Consider the following 23,697-nt stretch of genomic DNA (forward strand, 5'->3'; position numbering starts at 1 on the left):
TTCTTTGAACCTGTTTAAGTGCTTCATGTTTTAGTGGACCATTACATTGATATATGTGATGTAATGGAAGGTGTTCTGTGTTTAGTCTCTGTGTCACAAAGCTTGCTTGATGCTTATGAATTAAAGCATAAGCGTCCTTGGGACTGACCAGAAGAATCCTAACTAATCTTTTAATATCCGTGTTTGGAAAGAAAAGTAAACAGTAACTACCCACAATTAGAAATTCTATTTTTTCCTTCATTGGGATTAAATTAAAAATTTGTTTTTGTTTCATGTGTCTCATCTCTTTCAGAGTTGAACTCTCTTCCTGCTTCTTCCCCATCCCTTTATACTGTAAAGGAATCAGCATTACTGAGAGTTTGGAAACTCGATTCTTGAAACTCTTCCATAATTCTATTAACATAACAAAGTATCTCTTTCCTTTCTCTGTGTTCCTTTTTAGACTTGCCCATATGCATTCATGTTTTTACTCATAATTCTATATGTATTATAAGTGTGTTTCCATGTTGCTAAAAATAATAATCCTTAATGCAAACTATGGACTTTAGGTGATAATGTTGTGTCAGTGTTGGTTCATCCGCTATAACAAAATGTACCTCTCTGTTGGGGATACAGATAGTGGAGGATGTTGTGAATGTGTGGGATGGGGGTATATGGCAGCTGTCCGTACTTTCTGCTCATTTTTGGTGTGAACCTAAAACTTCTTTTAAAAATAAAACCTATTAGGAGTTCTCTTGTAGCACAGCAGGTTAAGGATCTAGCATTGTCACTGTAGTGGCTCAGGTCACTGCTGTGGCACAGGTTCAGTGCCTGGCCTGGGAACTTCTACATGCTGTGGGTGTGGTTCCCAAAAATCTGTTAAAAATCTGACTACTTGATTTCCCATTGAGTACCTTAGTTTAATTAACTGTCGTCTTTCTTATTAGACTTATTCCCTTGTTTTTCACTCTTGTGAATAATGTTATCTGAGGGTCTCTTGTATATTGTTTTTTTCCTTAGGAATCAAACTATGTTTGGTTGGTCTTCATTATAATAATACTAACCCGATAGGATTATGGTGAGGATTATGTAATATACTATATGTGAAGCACCTATATAGTGCCTGGCACATGATAATTGTAACTAATGGGCATTATATTGCCAAAGTGCTTTCAAATGCAGTGTGAACATAGAAGGAAGACAATTTTGATGATGTTAATAATGATGATGATGGTGATGATGGAAGCTAGTACTATTTATTGAGTACCTATTTAGTGAAAGGTACTTTGTATTCTTTATTTATTCAGGTATTCAATAGCTGTTTATTGAGCATGTACCAGACACCATTCTAGGTGCCCATTTTGGAACCTCTTAGTGGTCATATCATCAGGAGCTAGGTTAAGCAAGGTTGGATAGATTCTATAGTTTTTATTTTTTGAAGCAGCTCTGCTCATATTAACCCTCTAAGTGAATGCTCATTGTTGCTTATATCTGTTTTGTTTTGTTTTTAATCCCCTAGTGGCCCCAGATGAGCCAGGCCCTAGCATGTGGTGGATCAGAACAGATTCCTGGAGTAGATGTTCAGCTGAGTAGGAAGTATCACACCACAAATAAGGTGAGACTTACAGGTTCTTTTTATGTCTATAAAGTGCTTTCACACAAGTGTTCTTATTTGAAACTCAGCAAAATTGTTAGCTGGATGAGGCAAGAAATTTTATCGAAGGCAGAAGGTGAGGTTCAGGGAAATAAAACGACTTGCCCAAGGTCACAAGGATAGGAAGAGAAAGACCAACTACATATTGGAACAAGACTTTTGATCGCATGTCCTATGATTCTTCCATTGTACTCTTTTGCTTGAAAACACTTTAGAGAAAAACGTTATGGATTTTTTTTTTTATATGTAAAGATAAAGTAATATTTAACTTCTGGAGAATTTCTTTATAGTTGTATAGCTTGCCTTCATTTGCAGAGGCTTAGCATTAGCATAGGCTTTTTGGAGTTCCCGTTACGGCTCAGCAGGTTAAGAAGCAGACTAGTATCCATGAGGATGCGGGTTCAATCCCTGGCCTTGCTAATGGGTTACATTGCCGTGAGCTGGGGTATAGGTCACAGATGCAGCTCTGATCTGGCATGGCTGTGGCATAGGCCAGAAGCTGCAGCTCCAATTCAGCCCCAGCCTGGGAACCTCCATGTGCCAGGGGTTCGGCCCTAAAAAGCAAAAAAAAAAAAAAAAAAAGGGTTTTCTTTGAGTTTTACTTGTATATTGCAAAACTTTTATCTTCTGTAGTCATTAATAAAATTTGTTATACTAAAAAATACAGGAGTTTAAAAACATTCAGAAATGTGGTATAGTGCACCTACAGCCAACTAATCTTTGACAAAGGAGACAAGAATATACCATGGAGAAAAGATAGCTTGTTCAGTAAGTGTTGCTGGGAAAACTGGACAGCCACATGGAAAAGAATGAAATTAGAATACTCCCTAACACCATACACAAAAATACACTCAAAATGGATTAAAGACATAGATATAAGACCAGACACTATAAAACTCTTAGAGGAAAACATAGGCCAAACATACAGTAGAGAATGAAATAAAATTCCTGCCTTCATGGAGTTTGTATTCCAGTGAAGAAAGACAAACAATAGGTAATAACTATAAGCTAATGTCAGGTAATGGTAAATGCTAAACAAGACAGGAATAAAAAGTGATAGGGGAGGTGTTTTTTAAAATAGGATGGTTAGGTAAAGCCTCATTGAATTTGTTGAGAAATGTGAATAAAATGAGAAAGTGACCCATGTAAATATCTTGGGAAAGAGCATGCCAGGCAGAGAGAACAGCAGGTGCAAAGGTCCCAATAGGAGAGAATGCTTGGTGTTTCCATGGAAGAGCAAGAAATGTATCATTGGCTGGAACCAAATGAATAAAGAAGAGTATGGCAAGGGATGAAGTTGACAAGGTGGCCCTAGAGGCCAGATCATGGAGGACTTTATTGGCCATGACAAAGACTTTGGATTCTGTTCTAAGTATGTGCTGGTATAGGTGTAGAAAAACCACTGGAAAGATGCACTAGAAACTGGTAATGGTAGTTATGGCTGCCAATTCTAAGGAGGAGGGCTGGGGGACTAGGAGTTCAGGTCTGGATGACGGACATAGTTTTCACTACATCGTTTTTGTCTTGTTCGAAGTTTATACTGTATCTATATAATTACCTTTAAAATTGAAATAAAAACGTATCACTCTCGGCATCTTATTCTGAAAAAAATTCATTCATTGGTTTTATGGAAAACACAAAGTAGAACTTGGTCCTTGCCCTCAAGTATATTACGGCTGTGGGAGTACAATACATAGTCACAAACTTTTTAAAAGACAATGCAGGAGTTCCCATTGTGGCTCAGCGGTTACTGAACCCAACTAGGATCCATGAGGATGCATGTTCAACCGCTAGTCTCACTCAGTGGGTTAAGGATCCTGCCTTGCTGTGGCTGTGGCTCCAATTTGACCCCTAGCCTGGGAACCTCCATATGCTGTGGGTGCGGCCCTAAAAAAAAAAAAAATCAAAAAAGAAAAAGCTAAACTATAAAACTCTTAGAAGACATAAGAGTAAATCTTCCTCACCTGTGTTAGGCAAAGCCTTCGTAGATAAAACATCAAAAGAACAAATAAGGATTTCCCGTTGTGGCTCAGTGGTTAATGAATTTAAATAGGAACCACGAGGTTGCAGGTTCAATCCCTGGCCTTACTCAGTGGGTTAAGGATCCAGCATTGTCGTGAGCTGTGGTGTAGGTCGCAGACATGGCTTGGATCCAGAGGTGCCGTGGCTCTGGCATAGGTCAATGGCTACAGCTCCAATTCAGCCCCAGCCTGGGAACCTCCACATGCCACAGGTGCGGCCCTAGAAAAGACAAAAAAAAAAAAAGCACAAATAACAAAAGAAAAAAATATATAAATTGGACTACAGAAAAATTTAAACTTTTTTGTTGCAAAAGATAGATAGCATTAAGAAAGTGAAAGGATTCAATAAGTGGTGCTGGGAAACCTGGACAGCCACATGGAAAAGAATGAAATTAGAACACTCCCTAACACCATACACAAACATACACTCAAAATGGATTAAAGACCTAGATATAAGACCAGACACTATAAAACTCTTCGAGGAAAACATAGGCCAAACACTCTCTGACATAAATGACAGCAACATCTTCTCAGATCCACCTCTTAGAGTACTGACAATAAAAACACAAATAACAAATGGGACCTAATCAAACTTAAAAGTTTCTGGGAGTTCCCGTCGTGGCGCAGTGGTTAACGAATCCGACTAGAAACCATGAGGTTGCGGGTTCGGTCCCTGCCCTTGCTCGGTGGGTTAACGATCCGGCGTTGCCGTGAGTTGTGGTGTAGGTTGCAGACGCAGCTCGGATCCCGTGTTGCTGTGGCTCTGGCGTAGGCCGGTGGCTACAGCTCCGATTCAACCCCTAGCCTGGGAACCTCCATATGCCGCGAAGTGGCCCAAGAAATAACAAATAGACAAAAAAAAAAAAAAAAAAAGTTTCTGCACAGCAAAGGAAACCCTAAACAACACAAAAAGACAACCCACAGAATGGGAGAAAATCTTTGCGACTGAATCGACTGACAAGGGATTAATCTCCAAAATTTATAAACACCTTCTACCGCTCCATACAAAAAAAAAAAAAAAACAAGCCCATGACAAAATGGGCAGAAGATCTAAACAGACAGTTCTCCAAAGAAGACATACAGATGGCCGAGAAACACATGAAAAGATGTTCAGCGTCACTCATTCTTAGAGAAATGCAAATCAAAACCACTCTGAGGTACCACCTTACACCAGCCAGAATGGCCATCATCAAAAAGACTACAAGCAATAAGTGCTGGAGAGGGTGTGGAGAAGAAGGAACCCTAGTACACTGTTGGTGGGAATGTAAGTTGGTGCAACCACTGAGGAAAACAGTACGGAGATTCCTCAGAAAACTAAAAATGGAACTACCATTTGATCCAGCATTTCCACTCCTGGGCATCTATCCAGAGAAAACCATGACTCGAAAAGACACATGTACTCCGATGTTCATTGCAGCACTACTTTCAGTAGCCAAGACATGGAAACAACCTAAATGTCCATCGACAGAGGCGTGGATCCAGAAGATGTGGTACATGTACACAGTGGAATATTACTCAGCCATTAAAAGGAACGAAATACCAGTATTTTTAGCAACATGGGTGGACCTAGAAACTATCATGCTAAGTGAAGTCAGTCAGACAATGAGACACCAACATCAAATGCTTTCACTGACATGTGGAATCTGAGAAAAGGACAGACTGAACTTCTTTGCAGAACAGATACTGACTCACAGACTTTGAAAAACTTATGGTTTCCAAAGGAGACAGTTTGGGGGGGGGGTGGGGGGATTCGTTGAGGTTGTGGGATGGAAATCCTATAAAACTGGATTGTGATGATCATTGTACAACCATAAATGTTATAAATTCATGAGTAATAAAAACAACAACAACTACCAAGGAATGTGGTGTAGTGGGTTAAGGAGACGGTGCTGTCACTGTAGAGACTTGGGTCACTGACTACTGCGGTGTGGGTTTGATCTCCGGCCTGGAAACTTCCAAATGCCACAGGTATGGCCAAAAATAAATAAATAAATAAAAAATAGATGCCTTAAAAATAGAAGAGCCAGAGCTCTGGTCAACTATACTCCAATAAAATTTTAAATAAATAAATAAATAATATTCAGTGCTGCTTTGGTTGATTATGGCTTTGAATTACTTTTATTATTTTTTTATTACTCGGTTTATTACATTTATAATTGTACAATGATCATCACAATCCAGTTTTATAGGATTTCCAATTTTTATAGATTTTGACTGCTTTCAGACAGTATTTTTTTGTTTCTGTGATGTTAATAAACAATAGAGTATTTCTCTTCTATGAATTGTTCTTTGGGAGTTTGGGGTCACAATTAATTTTTTTTTTTTTTTTTTGCTTTTTAGGGCCGCATTCGAGGCATATGGAAATTCCCAAGCTAAGAGTCAAATAGGTGCTACAGCTGCCAGCCTACACCACAACCATAACAATGCAGGATCCGAGCCACCTCTGTGACCTATACCACAGCTCACGGCAACACTGGATCCTTAACCCACTGAGTGAGGTCAGGGATCAAATCCTTGTCCTTATGGATCCTAGTCGGGTTTGTTAACCATTGAGCCACGAAGGGAACTCCAAAATTTACTTTTTAAAGTACTCTTTTCCATAGAACTTTTGTTCTGATACCCCAGATCTATCATTTCTTAGACATGGGTTCATGGGCATGTGATCAGTTAGGTGGGTATGTCTGCTCTGAAATTTGGAGGACATCTGTTAAGGTTCCAGATGTGTTTATACTGAGTGATAAGGTACTTACTGGAAAAAAAAATAAGAAAAGTTCTAGGTGAAAAAAAAAATCTAAGCAATAAAAAATGTTCTTAGACCTAATGAGAAATAAAAGCATTCTTTAAAAAAATTGCAACTAATTTTGTTTCTCTTCTTTTTGGTTAAAAAGCTTTCTACTACCAAGGACTCCCCACAGCCTGTTGAGGAGAAAGTTGGTGCCTTTACAAAGATAATAGAAGCCATGGGATTCACTGGACCTTTGAAATACAGTAAATGGGTAAAGTCTTTTAAGTTTTTCTCACTTTTTTTGAGCTATGCTTTCTACTCCTCATAGAATATGTTCTAACGTTTCTTCCTTGCTTTTTGTGAAATTCATATGTTATTTTGAGAGTGTCAAAATATGTTGTTGTCCCCTTGGCCCCCCTCCCCACCTCCCTGTTTCAAGTCAGATCTGTGTAGTGTGCGGGGCTGAAATACTCCTTCTGCTCCCTTAATCGGATTCCTTAGGAGTATCTCATAGTAGGTAATCCAATAAATTCCTGTTGTGACTCAGCGGTAACAAACCTGATTAGTATCCACAGGGTGTGGTTTCTATCTCTGGCCTTGCTCTGTGGGTTAAGGATCTGGCATTGCTGTGAGCTGTGGTGTAGGTCCTAGACATGGCTTGGATCCCAGGTTGCTATGGCTGTGGTGTAGACCAGCAGCTGCAGTTCCAATTTGAGCCTGAGCCTGGGAGCTTCCATATGCCTCACGTGTGGCCCTAAAAAGCAAAAAAAAAAAAAAAAAGTCTGGTCTTTCCAGGCCCTTGCTACATGATATGCCATATAGATGAGTTCTAAGTGGTTAGATGGGCCAAATATCCTGATATTCTTAAGGAAACATTATGCTCTATGCTTTGTAAGTGATTTCCCCTAGGTCATTATAGTGACTTTCTTTAAAATTTTTACTAATAAGCACTTTTAAAATAAAAATTAATTAATAAATTCTGTGATTTGTTATAATTCATTTTATGGCGGGCTATTTTCTGTGCCATTCCTAATCAAGTCTTGGCCTGGCATGTTATCTGTTACATAGTACTTGCTGTAAATGAATGAATGTCCTCCCTGCATCAGGTACTACTGCCCCGGACTTATTTATAACAATGCCTCTAACCAATTAAAGTAATAAAAACCAGTCATTGAGTTCTTATCTCCTAGTACTGCTATTACCTACAATTATTGCAAAAGTTCTTTTTTAATACTTTTCAACGTTGCTAGAATGTTGAATAAACCTATGTCATACGTTATATTTTAAAGCAAACCAACACAAAGCAGTAGGGAAGACTTTTCTAGAAAACATCATAGCTTTGCCCAAAATGACTAAATTATTCCAGTTACACCATTTTAACAAGTTGGATTCAAATTAGAATTTCAGTTTTATTATGGACTTCACTTTTAGTTTCTTCTTATATTGTCTGGCTCTCTTCCCAACAATTCTCATTGTAGCAAATATAGGCTTCCCTTTATAATTTCCCTTTTACATAAATTGAACAGTATTTCCACAAGTATTTTGTTTATAAGGGGCTTTGAAATTATAGAAGATAACACATAATAGGTTGAAGTGATGTTCTTAAGGCTCTATAGCTATGAAGTGCCTCCTTAATCATTAATGAAATATTGGTTATGTTCATTAAAGTTATCTTTTTTTTTACATCATGATTCTTTGACAAATCATAACCCCTGGTATATTTGTAATTTATTCATCAGAATCTTTTCCTCTATTAAAAAGTGGGTTTGTGGTATTTGGATTTAAAACTTAAAGTAGGTGTTTTGTTTGAAAGTTAGAAATTAATTAAAAGGAAAGGGAAATGAGAGCAGAAAGAAAGAAAAGAAAAATATTTCTGTTTTATTCATTTCTTGATGGTTGAGTTCCACTTGGTTTCTTCCATATGCTTTGTCTCGTCTGTATTTTTATGATTCCAGAGGGAAAGTTGGCTACCATTTGAAGGATTACTAAATCATCAGGAAAATTTCTTCACTTTAGTTTAAGTTAGTCTCTGATTTTTCTTGGTTCCCTTGTGATCTCAACTAAGTCCCTAATATTTGCATTTAAAAAATATTTTGTGATGTGGCAGTGTCTACTTTCTGTAACCTTCATTTTTAAATTTGTGACATCAAAACATCAAAGTATGACATTCTAGTGTAATTTGGGTGGGAAAATGTAGGTGTAACTTTCCATTTTGAAAGATCGTGGGTCCTTTTCAGCAAATCTTAACTGAGAAATCTATGGCAGACAGTTGTATTGGATTGCACTAGCAAAAATCTTTGAATTTTGTGTTTTCACATGTCTTTCATTAGGGAGTAATGCTGTCTCTCCACCTTAGCAGCATCTTTCCTCCATCTTTTTATGTAATGTTCTCATGTGTAGTTCCATTTTTCTTCTAGATCCATAATTAGGAATTTAGATATAGCTTTTCCTTGGCTATTTGACTGTCCTGAAATAATCATTCTTTTTTCACTTATCCTTATGGAGCAATATCAGGTAAAATACAGATAACATTTAGCAGATTCAGCCACATGTCATTGAATAGGCAGTTTCCAGATTAGCATCAAGCCAAAAAGTCACTCCTGGTCTGAAGGACACTGACAAACTGGAACGCATTCAGAAGTGGGCAGTGAGGCTTGTAAAGGCTTCAGAAACTGTGGTGAATGAAGAGTGGTTGAAGGAAATAGGGATGGTTTGGCTGGGAAAGAGAAGACATGCTGGTTCTCAGATATTTGAGGGACAAATGTTAAAAAAAAAAAAAAATGGAGAGACTTAATCTGAGGCCTTCCAGTGTGTAGATGGTATTTAATGAATGTTACATGAAGCAGGTTTATGTTCATTATAACAAAAATCTAAGAAGAGTTGTCCTCCAGTGGAGTAGGTAGCCTCACAAGGCCATTGGCCTTGTTTGAACAGGGGCCCATGTAGCTGACTGTGAATCAAGAATGCTGTAGAAGGAATTCTGGTACAGAATAGAAAGTTCAAATGACTTCAAGCCCCTTCCAGTTCTCATACAGCTGTTAGTGCAAGCCTTTTACTAGATTCATTTTTCATCTTGTAAGATGGTACAAAATGCATCAGTTAGTGGGAGAGCTTATTTTCATTTCCTAAAGCTGTCTTAGGTGCTTGTGTTTTAGTCAGGTAGACCCATGAAGTCTTCCAAAGTTAGAATGAAATAAACATGAAGTCATCTGAGGACCAGAACAATTTGTATTGTCTGGGTAGAAATTTAGTCCATCTACCTCCTTAAATTATATTAATGCATGAATCTTGAAGAGGTTCTTTCCCCGAGTTGTTATTTCCAGTCCTTGTGTGATGGTCTTAAGGGACTTGCTTTAGAGATTTGTCCAGGAAAATGGCTCACCCAAGTATAAAGGTTTGGCTTTGCTGCAGGAAAAGTGAGGAACTATAAAATACTCCTGATTGCCACAGTATGAGCACTGTATAAATACACTGGCCAGTCTGATGAGGTCTTCATTATTTGTAATGAATGCTTCATGAACGTGTTGTGGGGGAAAAACCTCTTTCTCAAGGAAAGATTTGGGCTTTAGAGGCAAGTTTGCCTTTCCTTAGGCAGAGTGATTAATTATGAACCTAGAATACTATATATAAGGACCTAAAGGAAATTACAGAGTTAACAACAACAACAAATGAACACATAGGCCATTAGGAATTTTACTTAAAAATTATAAAGGTATCTATAGTGGTACTAGGCCTTAAGATCTATGAAAGTAGTTTTTAAGTGCTTTGTTTACTACTGTATTTCTAGTGTCTAGATCAGTGTTGGGCACTGAATTAGGTGCTTAATAAATTGTTGACTGAAATGAAGACCTTACAGAGGTCCTAAGCTCTCTGTTTCAAGGATAGGAATAGGCCTATCAAGGCCAAAGCATTAGGATAATGACATCATTTGTTTGATGATGGTACAAACCAGTGCTTCCCCAAGGTGTTCTGTGTTAAATGCTTCCCAGAACTGCAGGTATTAAAAAGTTAAACATGCTTCTTTTTTAGACTGCTGATATGGTGAATTACACTGGTTGATTTGTGAATACTGAATCAACTTTGCATTCCTGGGATAAATCCCAGTTGATCCTGATATTTTTTCCTTTTAAAATATTGGCATTGAATTCAATTTGTTGTATTTAGTTAAGGAATTTTGCATCTGTGCTCATTGAAGGCTATGGTTCTGCAGTTTTGCTTTCTTCTGATGACTTTGGTTTTGATATCAGGGTAATGTTGGCTCATAGAATGAACTGGGAAGTATCTTTCCTCTATTTTTCTGGAAGAGTTTATGTAGATTTGGTATTGTTAGATATTTGATAGAATTCACTAGTAAAGCCATTAAGCCTGGAGATTTCTTTTGGGGAAGGTTTTTAACCACAAATCCAATTTTAAAAATAGAGATAGGATTATTCATGTTCTTTATTTATTCCAGTGAGCTTTGGTAATTAGTATCCTTAAATGAATTTGTCCATTTCATCTAAGTAATCAAATTTATTGGCCTAAAGTTGTTCACAGTATTCCCTTATTATCCTGTTAATATCCTCAGGCTGTGCAGTGAAGTTCCTTTTCCTCTCTGGTTCCTGATAGTGGTAATTTTTATCTTCTCCGTTTTTTTTATTTCTGGATAAGTTCTACTAAAGTTTCATCAATTTTATTGATATTTTCAAAGAACCAGATTTGGCTTCTTTGCTCTTCTGTTATTTTTCTCTTTTCAATTTCATTGATATCTGCTCTTATCTTTATATATCATCCTTTCTGCTTGCTTTTAGTTTTTTTTTTTTTTTTTTTTTGTCTTTTTAAGGCTGCACCCACAGCATTTGGAGGTTCCTGGGCTAGGGGTCTAATTGGAGCTATAGCCGCTGGCTTACACCAGAGCCACAGCCACAGCAATGCCAGATGCTAGCTGTGTCTGTGACCCACACCACAGCTCACGGCAATGCTGGATCCTTAACCCACTGAGCAAGGCCAGGGATCGAACCTGCAACCTCATGGTTCCTAGTCGGATTTGTTTCTGCTGTGCCACAACAGGAACTCTGCTTGTAGGTTTAATTTGCTCTTCTTTTTTAGTGTCTTGCCATGGCTTTTGTTCGCATATGGGCTTTTAGCAATGAGATCCTGCTGTATAGCACTGGGAACCATATCTAGTCATTTATGATGGAGCATGATAATGTGATGAAAAAAACTTATACATGTATGTGTGACTGGGTCACCTTGCTGTGCAGTAGAAAATTGGCAAAACACTAAACCAGCTATAATGGAAAAAGTGAAAATCATTATTAAAAAAATATGGGCTTCTAATGCTGATTACTGCACATATAAGTATATATGGTTTCCATTTGTTATATGTTCTATTTGCCCCCCCCCATATGACGTATTACAGGTATTTCTGCCATCAGAAACTGAAATATGAATATTATATAGTATTGGATATAGTATATTCTTGGTGATTTTGAACCTTAATAACAGCTCTACTAAAATTCTAGATTGGTTTTTCTTCAGTTGTTATGTTATTCTCTTTGAGTACTTTTCTCTGTCATTTTAAGTAAAAATAAGCTTCTATAAGCCTTTTGTGATGGACTAGTTTAATTGTATCCTTAAGGAAATATTTTGAAAGTCTAGAAATTCTTGTTCCTTTAGGACTGAGTTGGTCTTCATATCTACAGTTCAACTCATAAGAATTTATTTTTCATTTTTAGATTTAATTTTATGAAGGCATAATGTTCATAAAATAAAATATACAAATCTTTTTGTTTGTTTGTTTGTTTGTCTTTTCGCCTTTTCTAGGGCTGCTCCCGTGGCATATGGAAGTTCCCAGGCTAGGGGTCTAATTGGAGCTGTAGCCGCCAGCCTATGCCACAGCCACAGCAACACCAGATCCAAAGGAGCGTCTGCAACCTACACCACAGCTCACAGCAACGCTGGATCCTTAACCCACTGAGCAAGGCCAGGGATTGAACCCGCAACCTCATGGTTCCTAGTCAGATTCGTTAACCACTGTGCCACAACGGGAACTTCTAAAATATACAAATCTTAAGTATACGGCTCAGTGAATAAATTAAAACCACCACTTAGATCAAGATTCTAAGAGAACACTTAGTGTTTCAGTGACTAGCAAAAGGTTGATCCTTTTACTATATTTTACATTCATTAGAAACTATTATTTATAAATGTAGTATTCTATTAATCAAAGGGAAAATATAGGAAAAAATGGCCCCCTCCCTTCTCACACACACACACACACATGAAGATTTACAGAACAGATATTAGTGCTTTTGAGGAAAGATGGAAGGATTGAGGGGTTTATTTTGTTCGTTTGATTTTGGTCAGGAGGATAAGTAATTTTTTAATATAAAGGGTTTCAGATTATAAAGAATTAACATGTGGAGTTTCCCAGTGGCTTAGTGGGTGGGGATCCGGTGTTGTAACTGCTGTGGCTCAGGTCACTGCTGTGCTGCAGGTTTGATCCCTGGCCTGGGAACCTCTGCATGCTGTGAGTATGGCCAAAAAAAAGAATTAATGTGGATCATTCTGAGTGGTGGTTTGAGGCTCAAATGTGGTACAGTGGGTTGAATTAAAGAAGAGATTTCATCTAAATGTTGTCGATGTTTTGATGGTAATATTAAGTCCGTGAATGGCTAGCTTTAAGAAAATAAAGAAATATTGGTGTTCCTTGATGGCTTAGTGGTTAAGGATTCAGCATTGTCACTGCTGTGACTTGGCTTTGATCCCTGGCCTGGGAACTTCCACATGCTGTGGGTGTGGCCCAAAAAATTTAAAAAATAAATGTAAAAAAAAGAGAGAAAAAGAAAAGAAAGAAATATCTGTGTTGGTTTAGCTATTAAATTTGCCTAGAGATGGGCTTGGACCCCTCCTTCTATTTGAAAAAATATAAGAGTTCGTGACCTGCATTTAATGCACTAGAATACTCACTTGGTCATGTCTTGAGTTTGGTTTTATTCTCTTTGTCTAGAAGATTAAGATTGCGGCCCTGCGCATGTACACTAGCTGTGTGGAGAAAACTGACTTTGAGGAATTCTTTCTAAGTAAGTTACTGTTTTTGATATTTTTCTTTTTTCTTTCTTTCTTTCTTTCTTTCTTTCTTTCTTTCTTTCTTTCTTTCTTTCTTTCTTTCTTTCTTTCTTTTATTTTTTCTCTTTTTGTCTTTTTTGTTGTTGTTGTTGTTGTTGCTATTTCTTGGGCCGCTTCCACGGCATATGGAGGTTCCCAGGCTAGGGGTTGAATCGGAGCTGTAGCCACCGGCCTACGCCAGAGCCACAGTAACTCGGGATCCAAGCCGCGTCTGCAACCTACACCACAGCTCACGGCAACGCCGGATCGTTAACCCACTGAGCAAGGGCAGGGACTGAACCCGCAACCTCATGGTTCCTAGTCGGATTCGTTAACCACTGCGCCACGATGGGAACTCCCTTTTCTTTCTTTTTTTTCTTTTTTTTTTTTTGTCTTTTTGTCTTTTCTAGGGCTGCACCTATGGCACATGGAGGTTCCCAGGCTAGGGGTCTAATCGGAGCTGTAGCCGCCAGGCCTACACCACAGCCACAGCAACGCCAGATCCAAGCCACATCTGTGGCCTACACCACAGCTCATGGCAACGTCAGATCCTTAACCCATTGAGCGAGGCCAGGGATCGAACCCGAAACCTCATGGTTCCTAGTCGGATTCCTTAACCACTGAGCCACGATGGGGACTCCTGTTTTTGATAGTTTTGAAAAGGAACATGAATTTCTACTTTTCATTTTTATGTGTCTTGGTAGGATAGTTTTTTTTTAAAGTACTGCTAAAACAGTTTTTCCTGTACAGAATATATAAGAAAAGCTGCTTATTTTTCTCTTTGAATAAACAAAAGCCAAAATGACCCTTCAAATAAGACATTTTAACAAGTTTGAAAAAAAAAAAAAACCTAAAAATTGTTCAGTGCTTTGGCATTATCATCCCCCTCATCAGGCATACGTCTTTGTACATAAGTGTACTCATATAGTAAACATATGCTGTTTTACTTCTGCAGCACCTGCAGCATATGTAAGTTCCCAGGCTAGGGGTGAAATTGGAGCTGCAGGTGCCGGGCTATGCCAGAGCCACAGAAACTTGGGATCTGGGCCTCATCTATGACCTACACCACAGCTCAAGGCAACGCCACATCCTGAGCCCACTGAACGAGGTCATGGATTGAACCCGCGTCCTCATGGATACTAGTTGGATTTGTAACATGCTGAGCCACAGTGGGAATTCCTTACCTAGAATTTTTTTTTTTGCTTTTTAGGGCCACACCCTCAGCATATGGAGGTTCCCAGGCTAGGGGTCTCATTGGAGCTGCAGATGCCAGCCTACACCACAGCCACAGCTGTGGAATTTTTACATGAGCTTCTGGCCAATCATTCCTCTTTTATTTCTAGTTTATAACTGTTTCTGGAGTTTCCATCATGGCTCAGCAGTAATGAACTTGGCTAGTATCCATGAGGACTCTGGTTCAATCCCTGGCCTTGCTCAGTGGGTTAAGGATCCAGCATTGCTGTGAGCTGTGGTATAGGTTGCAGATGTGGCTTGGATCCCGAGTTACCGTGGCTATGGCCGGCAGCTATATCTCTGATTTGCCTCCTAGCCTGGGAACTTCCATATGCCATGCCCCTAAAAAGACAAAAAAAAAAAAAGAAGAAATTGTTTCAGTTAATCTTGGAATATATGTCATGATTTTTATTCTGTTAAAGGTCTATTGCACCAGAAGTCACATATAATTTTATTATTTATATCTCATTGATAAATTCCTTTCTGAAAGTGTTTTACTGGTTTAGATCATCACTAGCAGTTGTCTGTATCAATACAATATTCATTTTGATGGCATAAACTGTTGTAGTTATAAACAGTCAGTTAAAACAGATAACTTATAGTCATTGGGAAAGCTTAAGTTGTTTCTAGTTCCACAGATTTTGAAAGGAAATGTGTGCTGTGCTCATCTGTGTTAATAGTCATTATTCTCAAAACAACAAACACTTAACTATATATACATGATATTTTTCATGGATATCAAATAATTATATATTTTATGTTAACAACAATGAAGAATAAGATACAGTTTTGATTATTTAATAATTATTTTGTTTTTTAAAACCAAATGCTCTAAGTCAACTACACTCCAATAAAATTTATTAAAAAAAAACCCAATACAAGTTGTTTTGTTGATTTTACTATTTCAGCAGATCAGTATTTTAAATTGAAAATACTATGCTGAGTTATAATCCTAATTTAGTATCTATCTTTCATTTTTTATTCATCGTGTGGAAAGAAAACGTTTCCTTTTTTTCTTTTTCTCCTTTTTAGGGCCGCATGTGCAGCATATGAAAGTTCCTAGGCTAAGGGTTGAATCAGAGCTACAACTGCCAGCCTACACCACAGCCACAGCAATGGCAGGATCCGAGCCTCGTCTGCAACCTGCACCACAGTTCACAGCAGCGCTGGATCCTTAGCCCATTGAGTGAGGCCAGGGATCAAACCCACATCTTCGTGGATACTGGTTGGGTTCTTTAGTGCTGAGCCACAATAGGAACTCCCATCTGCTTCTTTTTAATCTCTAACAATTTCTTATTTTAGGAGAAATCACCCTAAAAGGAGAAAGTGTTCTCTCTGTACCTGATGAAGAAACTATTAATATTAGTAGCTGAATTTTTTTTTTTTTTGGTCTTTTGTCCTTTTTAGGGCCGCACCTACAGCCCTAGGTTCCCAGGCTAGCGGTCTAATTGGAGCTATAGCCTCCAGCCTACGCCACAGCCACAGCAACGCCAGATCTGAGCCACATCTGCGACCTACACCACAGTTCATGGCAGCGCCAGATCCGTAACCCACTGAGGGAGGCCAGGGATCAAACCCGCAACCTCATGGTTCCTAGTCAGATTCGTTTCCCCTGTGCCACCACAGGGACTCCAGTAGCTGAATTTTTTAAAATGGTTTCTTGAATCCATGTGCTTAGGTATTTTTCATCATATCTTTTTAAAACCTCATCCTAGACATCTATTTAATATTAAATAACTCATAAATTTATTATAATTATTTTCTGTTTTTTATTATAATTATTTTGAAAGGATGTTTACTAGCTATCTTTAACCAATCCTCTTATTAAAGATTCTTGAGTTAATATTATAGTATTGAATAATTAGACAATTATTACATATTTATGTTAATATATCATTTTTCAATTTATAATCTGTTGTAAACTTTATAAAAATAAAAGTTTATTAAAATTTGTTTTAATAATTCACATTTACATGGTATACTTTAACATTTGTCTCATTTAGGAGTTAAAAAATCTGTGATATAGGAAGGGTATATATTCTTATTTTCATTTTTGTTTTGTTTTCGGAAACAATTCAAACTTAATGAGGCTAAAAGTAACTTGCCCAAAGTTCCTTAGTCAAGCATTGATCCAGTGTCATCTGGCTTAAAGTCCAGGAATTTTTCTACTCTGATGTACTGCCTGTGATTGAATGTAACTGCAAACAGAAATCATAACTCATCTTAATATTTTTTTATTTTATAATTTTATTTTTTAGGAGTTCCCGTTGTGGCTCAGTGGTTAACGAATCCGACTAGGAACCATGAGGTTGCGGGTTCCATCCCTGGCCTTGCTCAGTGGGTTAAGAATCTGGCGTTGCCATGAACTGTGGTGTAGGTCGCAGACGCGTGGCTCTGGTGTAGCCCAGTGGCCACAGCTCCAATTAGACCTCCGATTAAAACCTCCATATGCCTCAGGAGCAGCCCTAGAAAAGGCAAAAAGACCCAAAAAAAAATTTTATTTTTTTAAGTTTTTTTATTTTGTTCTTTTTAGGGCCACCCCCACAGCATATGGAAGTTTGTAGGCGAGGTGTCAAATCTGAGCTGCAGCTGCCGGCCTACACCACAGCCATAGCAGTGTGGGATCTGAGCTGCGTCTGCGACCTACACCACAGCTCATGGCAATGCCAGATTCTTAATCCACTGAGCAAGGTCAGGGATCAAACCCATGTCCTCATGAATACTAGTCGGGTTTGTTACTGCTAAGCCACAATGGAAACTCCTTGTATTTTATAATTTTAAATGAAATCTCTCTCTATGAGATGTTCTATTAGTATTGCTACCCGATGTTTATATTTAAAAAGTGTACAAAAAAAAAAAAAAAGGGGAGTTTCCGTCTTTTCGCAGTGGTTAACAAATCCGACTAGGAACCATGAGGTTTCGGGTTCACTCCCTGGCCTTGCTCAGTGGGTTAACGATCCGGCGTTGCTGTGAGCTGTGGTATAGGTTGCAGACGAGGCTTGGATCCCGAGTTGCTCTGGCTCTGGCGTAGGCCAGTGGCTACAGCTCCGATTGGACCCCTAGCCTGGGAACCTCCATATGCCGCGGGAGCTGCCCAAGAAAGCAAAAAGACAAAAAAAAAAAAAAAGTGTGTACAACTCAGTGAGCTTTGTCCTATCTTTGCCCTTTGATGTAGTTATCTGGGGGAGGTAGAACATTTTTAGTGACAGCAGTCTTACTTGAGGTTTTCTTTTTTTTTGTCTTCGCCTTTTCTGGGGCTGCTTCCGCGGCATATGGAAGTTCCCAGGCTAGGGGTCGAATTGGAGCTGTAGCCATCGGCCTACGCCAAAGCCACAGCAATGTGGGATCTGAGCCACGTCTGCAACCTACACCACAGCTCACGGCAACGCTGGATCCTTAACCCACTGAGCAAGGCCAGGGATGGAACCTGCAACCTCATGGTTCCTAGTTGGATTCATTAACCACTGAGCCACAACAGGAACTCTGAGGTTTTCTTCCTTTTTTTTTGCTTTTTAGGGCCAAACCCACAGCATATGGAAGTTCCTAGGTTAGGTGTCGAATTGGAGCTATAGCTATTGGCCTGTACCACAACCATAGCAACTCGGAATCCCAGCTGCCTCTGCTGCCTATACTGCAGCTTGCTGCAATGCCAGATCCCCGACCCACTAAGCGAGGCCAGAGATCAAACCCGAGTCCTCATGGATACTAGTTGGATTCGTTTCTGCTTAGCCACGGTGGGAACTCCCTTACTTCAGGTTTTCTAAGACTCACTTTGAGATTTGCTTTTTAGACTATAACATGTTCATTTGTATTATGCTCCATTGTGGTCCATCTTTGTCTTTGTGGCAAGGTTAAATGTCAGAATCAAACCAGAGTGGTTCCAAACTGGCTAGTGAATAAAAGAGGGAGCAAAGCTGAAAAGTACCATTTAGAGGCAGATAAAGAATATCTATAAAATAATGAGCCTGACTTGCATCTTGGATTCTAAAGGCCAAGACAGGTTTGGGGAATGTATTTGTATTGCTTCCCAAGATTACATCTTTTTTTCTTGTTATTGTTGCAAAAACCTAGGAGCGAAATAAAATTAACATCTTTTTTTTTTCTTTTTCTTTTTGGCTGCCCCGTGGCATATGGAGCTCCCAGGCCAGGGATCAGATCTGAGCCATAATTGCAACCTAAGCCACAACTGTGGCAACTCCATATCCTTAACCCACTGCTCAGGGCTGGGGATCGAACCTGTGTCCCAAGATACCACCAGTCCCGTTGCACCACAGCAGGAACTCCCAAGATTACGTCTTTAAAATAGCTGTTGCTCCCTTGGATTTTAGGTATTTTAGAGTTTAACATTTATAGTCCTGAGAATTCAGTAACTTTTTAAAAGGATAGAGAGCCTCAGGTGGCTGGTCAGTGTCATTCTTACTCTTCCAACAAAAGTGAGGCCAATGATATTTCATGAAGATTGAGTTCTTTACTCAGTAAATAATATGCCTATCAGCCTCTTGGACAAGCCTTCATAAAATTCCAAAGTTATAGATTCTCTGTCATCTCAGAGCCAAAGCATTCAGAGCTCTTGATCCAGAGATCTAGATATTGGGGATTCTGACTAATGAGATATCTTAGCAGCCCACTGCTGTTTCCAACATGTCCTGATGATGTCATTATGGCGTAAATGAGTGTACCCTCTGTGAGCACACAGTGTTTGCCAACTCGTCCTTTGGAGATTAGTCCTGTTATAAGAGCCTTTGGGCAGAGGTGGCTAGCCAATCTATAAATTATATTTCATTCCACACTGTTGTCTGTAAACTGCTTTGTTTTTAGCCCTTAAGAGATCATATCTTGGAGAGGAGGCTCCTTAATAGATAAATTTTAAGATTGAGATTCTACATTTCTCTTTTTTAGCTACTAATACTTAGCTATCGAATGTGTCATCTTTGTGAAAATTTATGATAAAGGTATTTTTTAAAACTTGAACGAAAAACGAGATTGAGGTTCGTCATTTTATTGATACAGTTTTAAATGGTGAGTTTTTTCACAAATAATTTAAACCCTAGTGTTTAAATAATTCACCAAAAAACAACAATAGTGAATATTGATTAAGTACCTATTAAATACCAACTACTTTGCTAAACATTCTATAGGCCTTATCTCATTTAATCTTCACAAAACCTTGTGAGGTAAATTCTCTTATTCTCCCGTTTATAAAGAGAGGAAAACTGAGGCACTGAGAGGTAAAGTAACTTTACCCAGAGTTACATATTAAGTAGAAGGTAGAGTTAAGATTTGAATCAGGATGTCTGACCCCAGAGTCTATATTAAATAAACAACTATGTTAATACTGCTGCCCCATAACAGTAATGAATTATTTAATTTTATCCAATTTAGTGTTGAGGAAAAAAACGCCTAGCTTCAGAAAATAATGCACTGAGTGTATATTGGAGCATGAGTGTGATCATGGCAAGACCCTTACAGCAGTTTTTAACTTTGAAGTGTTTAAATACATTACATTAAGCTAAAGAATTGGCTGTGTTGTTGAGTTGCTTGCAGTCAGACATTCAGTGGTTTTGTTTTTTAGGGCCTTACCTCATGGGTTTCTGTTCTGACCCTGGTGGGTATAGGGAGTCAGTCATATGCCAGCTCTCTTCCCATCCTCAGCCCTGAGCTGACCCCCAGAGGGAAAATTATGACCCAAGTCCAGTTGCTGGCCTGTCTGTCTGTGCTTTCCAGCCCAAGAACTGATTCCCTCTTTGAGAAAATTGGAAAGGCTCCTGGAGGCTGCTGAGAAGCTTTGATGTAGAGGTAGCAATTGAACAGATTGTCCTTTAGAAGCAGCCAAATTTCATTTTCCAGATTGAAAGACAGACTTCCAAGAAAACTTTTCTTTTTAATGTTTTGTTCTAGCATCCAAAAAAGACCCAACTTCAGATCCGGGCTTGAGAGTTTCTCATGGCTATTCTTGTTCTAGGTGGAGGGTGGTTGGCCCATTCTCAGATGGCATGTGTCTTAATAGCTGAATGGCTGGCCAGGCCAGCCTTCACCTCCCTCCTGCTGGGATCCAAGAGGAAGTCCACTTGACAGCTGCTGGGTACCTCCCAATAAGCTCACTAGAATATTTTGGTGTCACTTTGTGACAGACTTGGACTTAAACCCCAGTCCAGCCACTGGCTTTTTAATATTGTGGCTGCCGACAAGCTACTTAGCCTTTTTGAGCCTTATCTCTAAAATGAGGATTGTAATGTCTTCCTTCAGGGTTAAAGTAAGGATTAATTGAGATAATGGATTGACATGACTAACAGTGGACCTGATGGGAAGTATGGGCCTTAGCAAATATTAGTTTCTGATACTAGTATTAGAGAGGCAGTTTGAGATTCCATCACAGTGTACGGAATCAAGCCGATCTGAATTTGATCCCAGATATCTTATTTCATAGCTGTGTGACCTTGGGCAGTTGTCATGACCTCTCCAAGTCAGTTTCTCCCTGTCAAATGGGGGATAATATCAATACCCATCTCATAGGAATGTTGGGAGGATTCATTGAGCTCATGCATGTGAAGTACCTATTATAATGTCTGGAACATAATGGGCCCGCAATGAATTTTAGCTCTGTCTTATTGTTGGCGTTGCCAGTATACCTCACAGGGGTTCTGCCCTGGGTTTTCCCTCTTAGTGGCCCCTATTTTTTATCATTTCATACATTGTATACTTCATTGTTTGCTGAAAGATAAAACAAAAATTTCTAATTTCTTTCTTGAGTCATTGCTTTAAAGGACAGATTCTACTCCAAGGGCCCAAGTTTCCCACTGATTCTCTTTTTTCTCTATCCTCTTGCTCTGGCTTTTCCCTCTGTCATGTAATAAGGAGGGCTTATTCATTGGGGTGGGGGACCCCTCATCTAGCCAGAGGCATTTCTTAGAGATCTGAGAACTGAGAGGTTTGAATGTCTAAGCATGGACCCAATTTCAGTCTCTTAGACCAAGGAGAAGCCCTACCTGGTTTTGTCATTTCTGGGGGTGATGAAGGGTCTTTCGTTAGATATGATCTGCTTCCTTATTGAACTGCAGCTCCCTAGAGTTCTGCTTCTTTCTCCTGATCATTTAGTTTGGTTGTATCATTTAGCATACGCATGTTTGTAGCACATTGGGTCACCTTAAAGAAAGGAAACAGGAAAAGGAAACTAGAAGAACTTAGATTGATCAGCAGGGCTCAAGTGAAAAAAAGCCTGTATTTAAGTGGGGTAGGCAAGGTGGTGTCTGCCTTTTCTGGTGTCTTTCCAAAAGAATTTGAGACTGAGAAGGGAAAAATCACATTGAATCACGTGGATGTTGAATCACAGAGATCATTCAGGCCACATTGTACAAAGTGAGAAAACGGAGGCTCAGAGAAGAGAAGGGCTTTGCCCAAGGCCACACAGCAACGTGATAACAGGGCTAGAACTAGAAGGCTGGTTGTCTGACTTTATTCAACCAATGGGTTTGCCTTGTGGTTCCACTGGCCCTCTCTATGATAGCATAAGCAGAGAGCATTGTGACTGCCATGTATTTTAGTTGAACAAATTCCTACCAATATTTCAAGTATAGTCCGTATTCTTCTTCTAAACCCTCACATATTTATACTTTATTGTTATTTTCTAGGGTGTCAGATGCCTGATACATTCAATTCATGGTTTCTTATAACTCTGCTTCACGTCTGGTAAGTGAGCAATTTAAGTGAAGTCACCAAATATATATTTTTTAAAACACTGCTGACTTGTTAAGGTATAGCCTTCAGCAGGGCTGATTATATGAAATGGCAGTTGTTCAGGCATTAAAAACTGTTCCTTTCATTTTAATAACTGGTGTCTTGTAGCACATTTTTATTAAAGGTCAAAGCATAGTCCCAGAAAGAAACTAATATTTGTAGGGTTTTCTCAAAGAACACCTAACCCAGTGAACAATGCTATCAGTATCTCTAAGAGACCCTGTGAGCTTGGGTGGAAAGTTCTCTCCCTTGGCTGTTTTAGGAAAGTTCACATTTACGTAAAAGTGGTTTGAATTGTGAGCATCCGTGGTCATTTTCATTGCTGGTCATCAGAAACCTATAACAAATTATAGCACTGACATTTACGTCTGTACCTCTAAAATGTGCATACAGGTTAGATTCATGCCAGGTTTGTTGCATGTAAAAATATCTAACACCTTAAACAGTATATTTTTTCTTCAGCTGGAAATTAAGTAGCCAAAAAAAATCAATTTTTCATCTAATGTTACACAGTATTAAAGGTCAGAAGGATATAGGAGAGACGTTGAAGTGGGGGCTGGGGAATGTATTTATTGAACTGCCAGATCTTGGGAAAGTAAATTCTGGAGAACTAAGTTTACTACTTTGACCATAGCATCTGAGGAACGTGGGGAATGGTTGCCCTGTCAAAAGACTCCTTGTTTGAGACTGCCTTCAGCTGAGCTTTGCATCACAGGGCTGACTACTATATAAAGACTTTTTGGTTTTGATCACCTCTGAAGTATTTCTTCTGAACTCACATAGTCAGTGAGATTGGCTCAGAGGCCTACGGTGGCAGTTATTTTGTGTTATTTTTAAGTCAAGCCGGTAGTTTATTGAGTGTACACTGTGTCCTGGGCAGTCAGTAAACTCTGTCGAGAAGCTCACAGTCTGGTGAGGGAGATAAGATGTGTTTAATGGTTATAAATTGGAATGGCTAAATTCTATAATAAATCTGAATAAGCAGTGCCTGCAGGATCATAGAGAAAGGCAACTATCAACACCGTTGCTAGTGCTACCTGTTCTTTGAAAAGTGCCTTCTTTTAGTCAAGCTTCCGTCTGTCTGAATGGCGAAGGTTAGGAAAAGGTTCAGGGAGGAGGAAGCTGGATGTACTGATTGGAAAACTGCTTTTTTAGGAGGAGAGGATTGCAGAGGTGGCACTGTGGAATTACTCACTGGAAAGGTGGGAGGGTTGAAGGAGGCTAGGCTGTTCCCAGAGGAGCTCAAAGATAATATTCAGAGC

General features: G+C 39.0%; 1 protein-coding gene across 2 annotated transcripts in view; it reads left to right on the plus strand.

Annotated features, from left to right (window-relative positions):
• The window catches only part of LOC125122642 (ubiquinol-cytochrome-c reductase complex assembly factor 1), a 115,007-nt gene that overhangs the window by 26,960 nt on the left and 64,350 nt on the right, over positions 1-23,697 (plus strand). For both annotated transcript variants that reach the window (XM_047771234.1, XM_047771235.1), the window contains exons 3-6: positions 1,499-1,594; positions 6,543-6,650; positions 13,371-13,443; positions 22,330-22,387. In XM_047771234.1, the coding sequence (XP_047627190.1) occupies positions 1,499-1,594; positions 6,543-6,650; positions 13,371-13,443; positions 22,330-22,387 (335 nt within the window). The remainder of the gene's footprint in view (positions 1-1,498; positions 1,595-6,542; positions 6,651-13,370; positions 13,444-22,329; positions 22,388-23,697) is intronic.

Source organism: Phacochoerus africanus, chromosome 3, assembly GCF_016906955.1.
Source record: "Phacochoerus africanus isolate WHEZ1 chromosome 3, ROS_Pafr_v1, whole genome shotgun sequence".
Taxonomy (NCBI): Eukaryota; Metazoa; Chordata; class Mammalia; order Artiodactyla; family Suidae; genus Phacochoerus; species Phacochoerus africanus.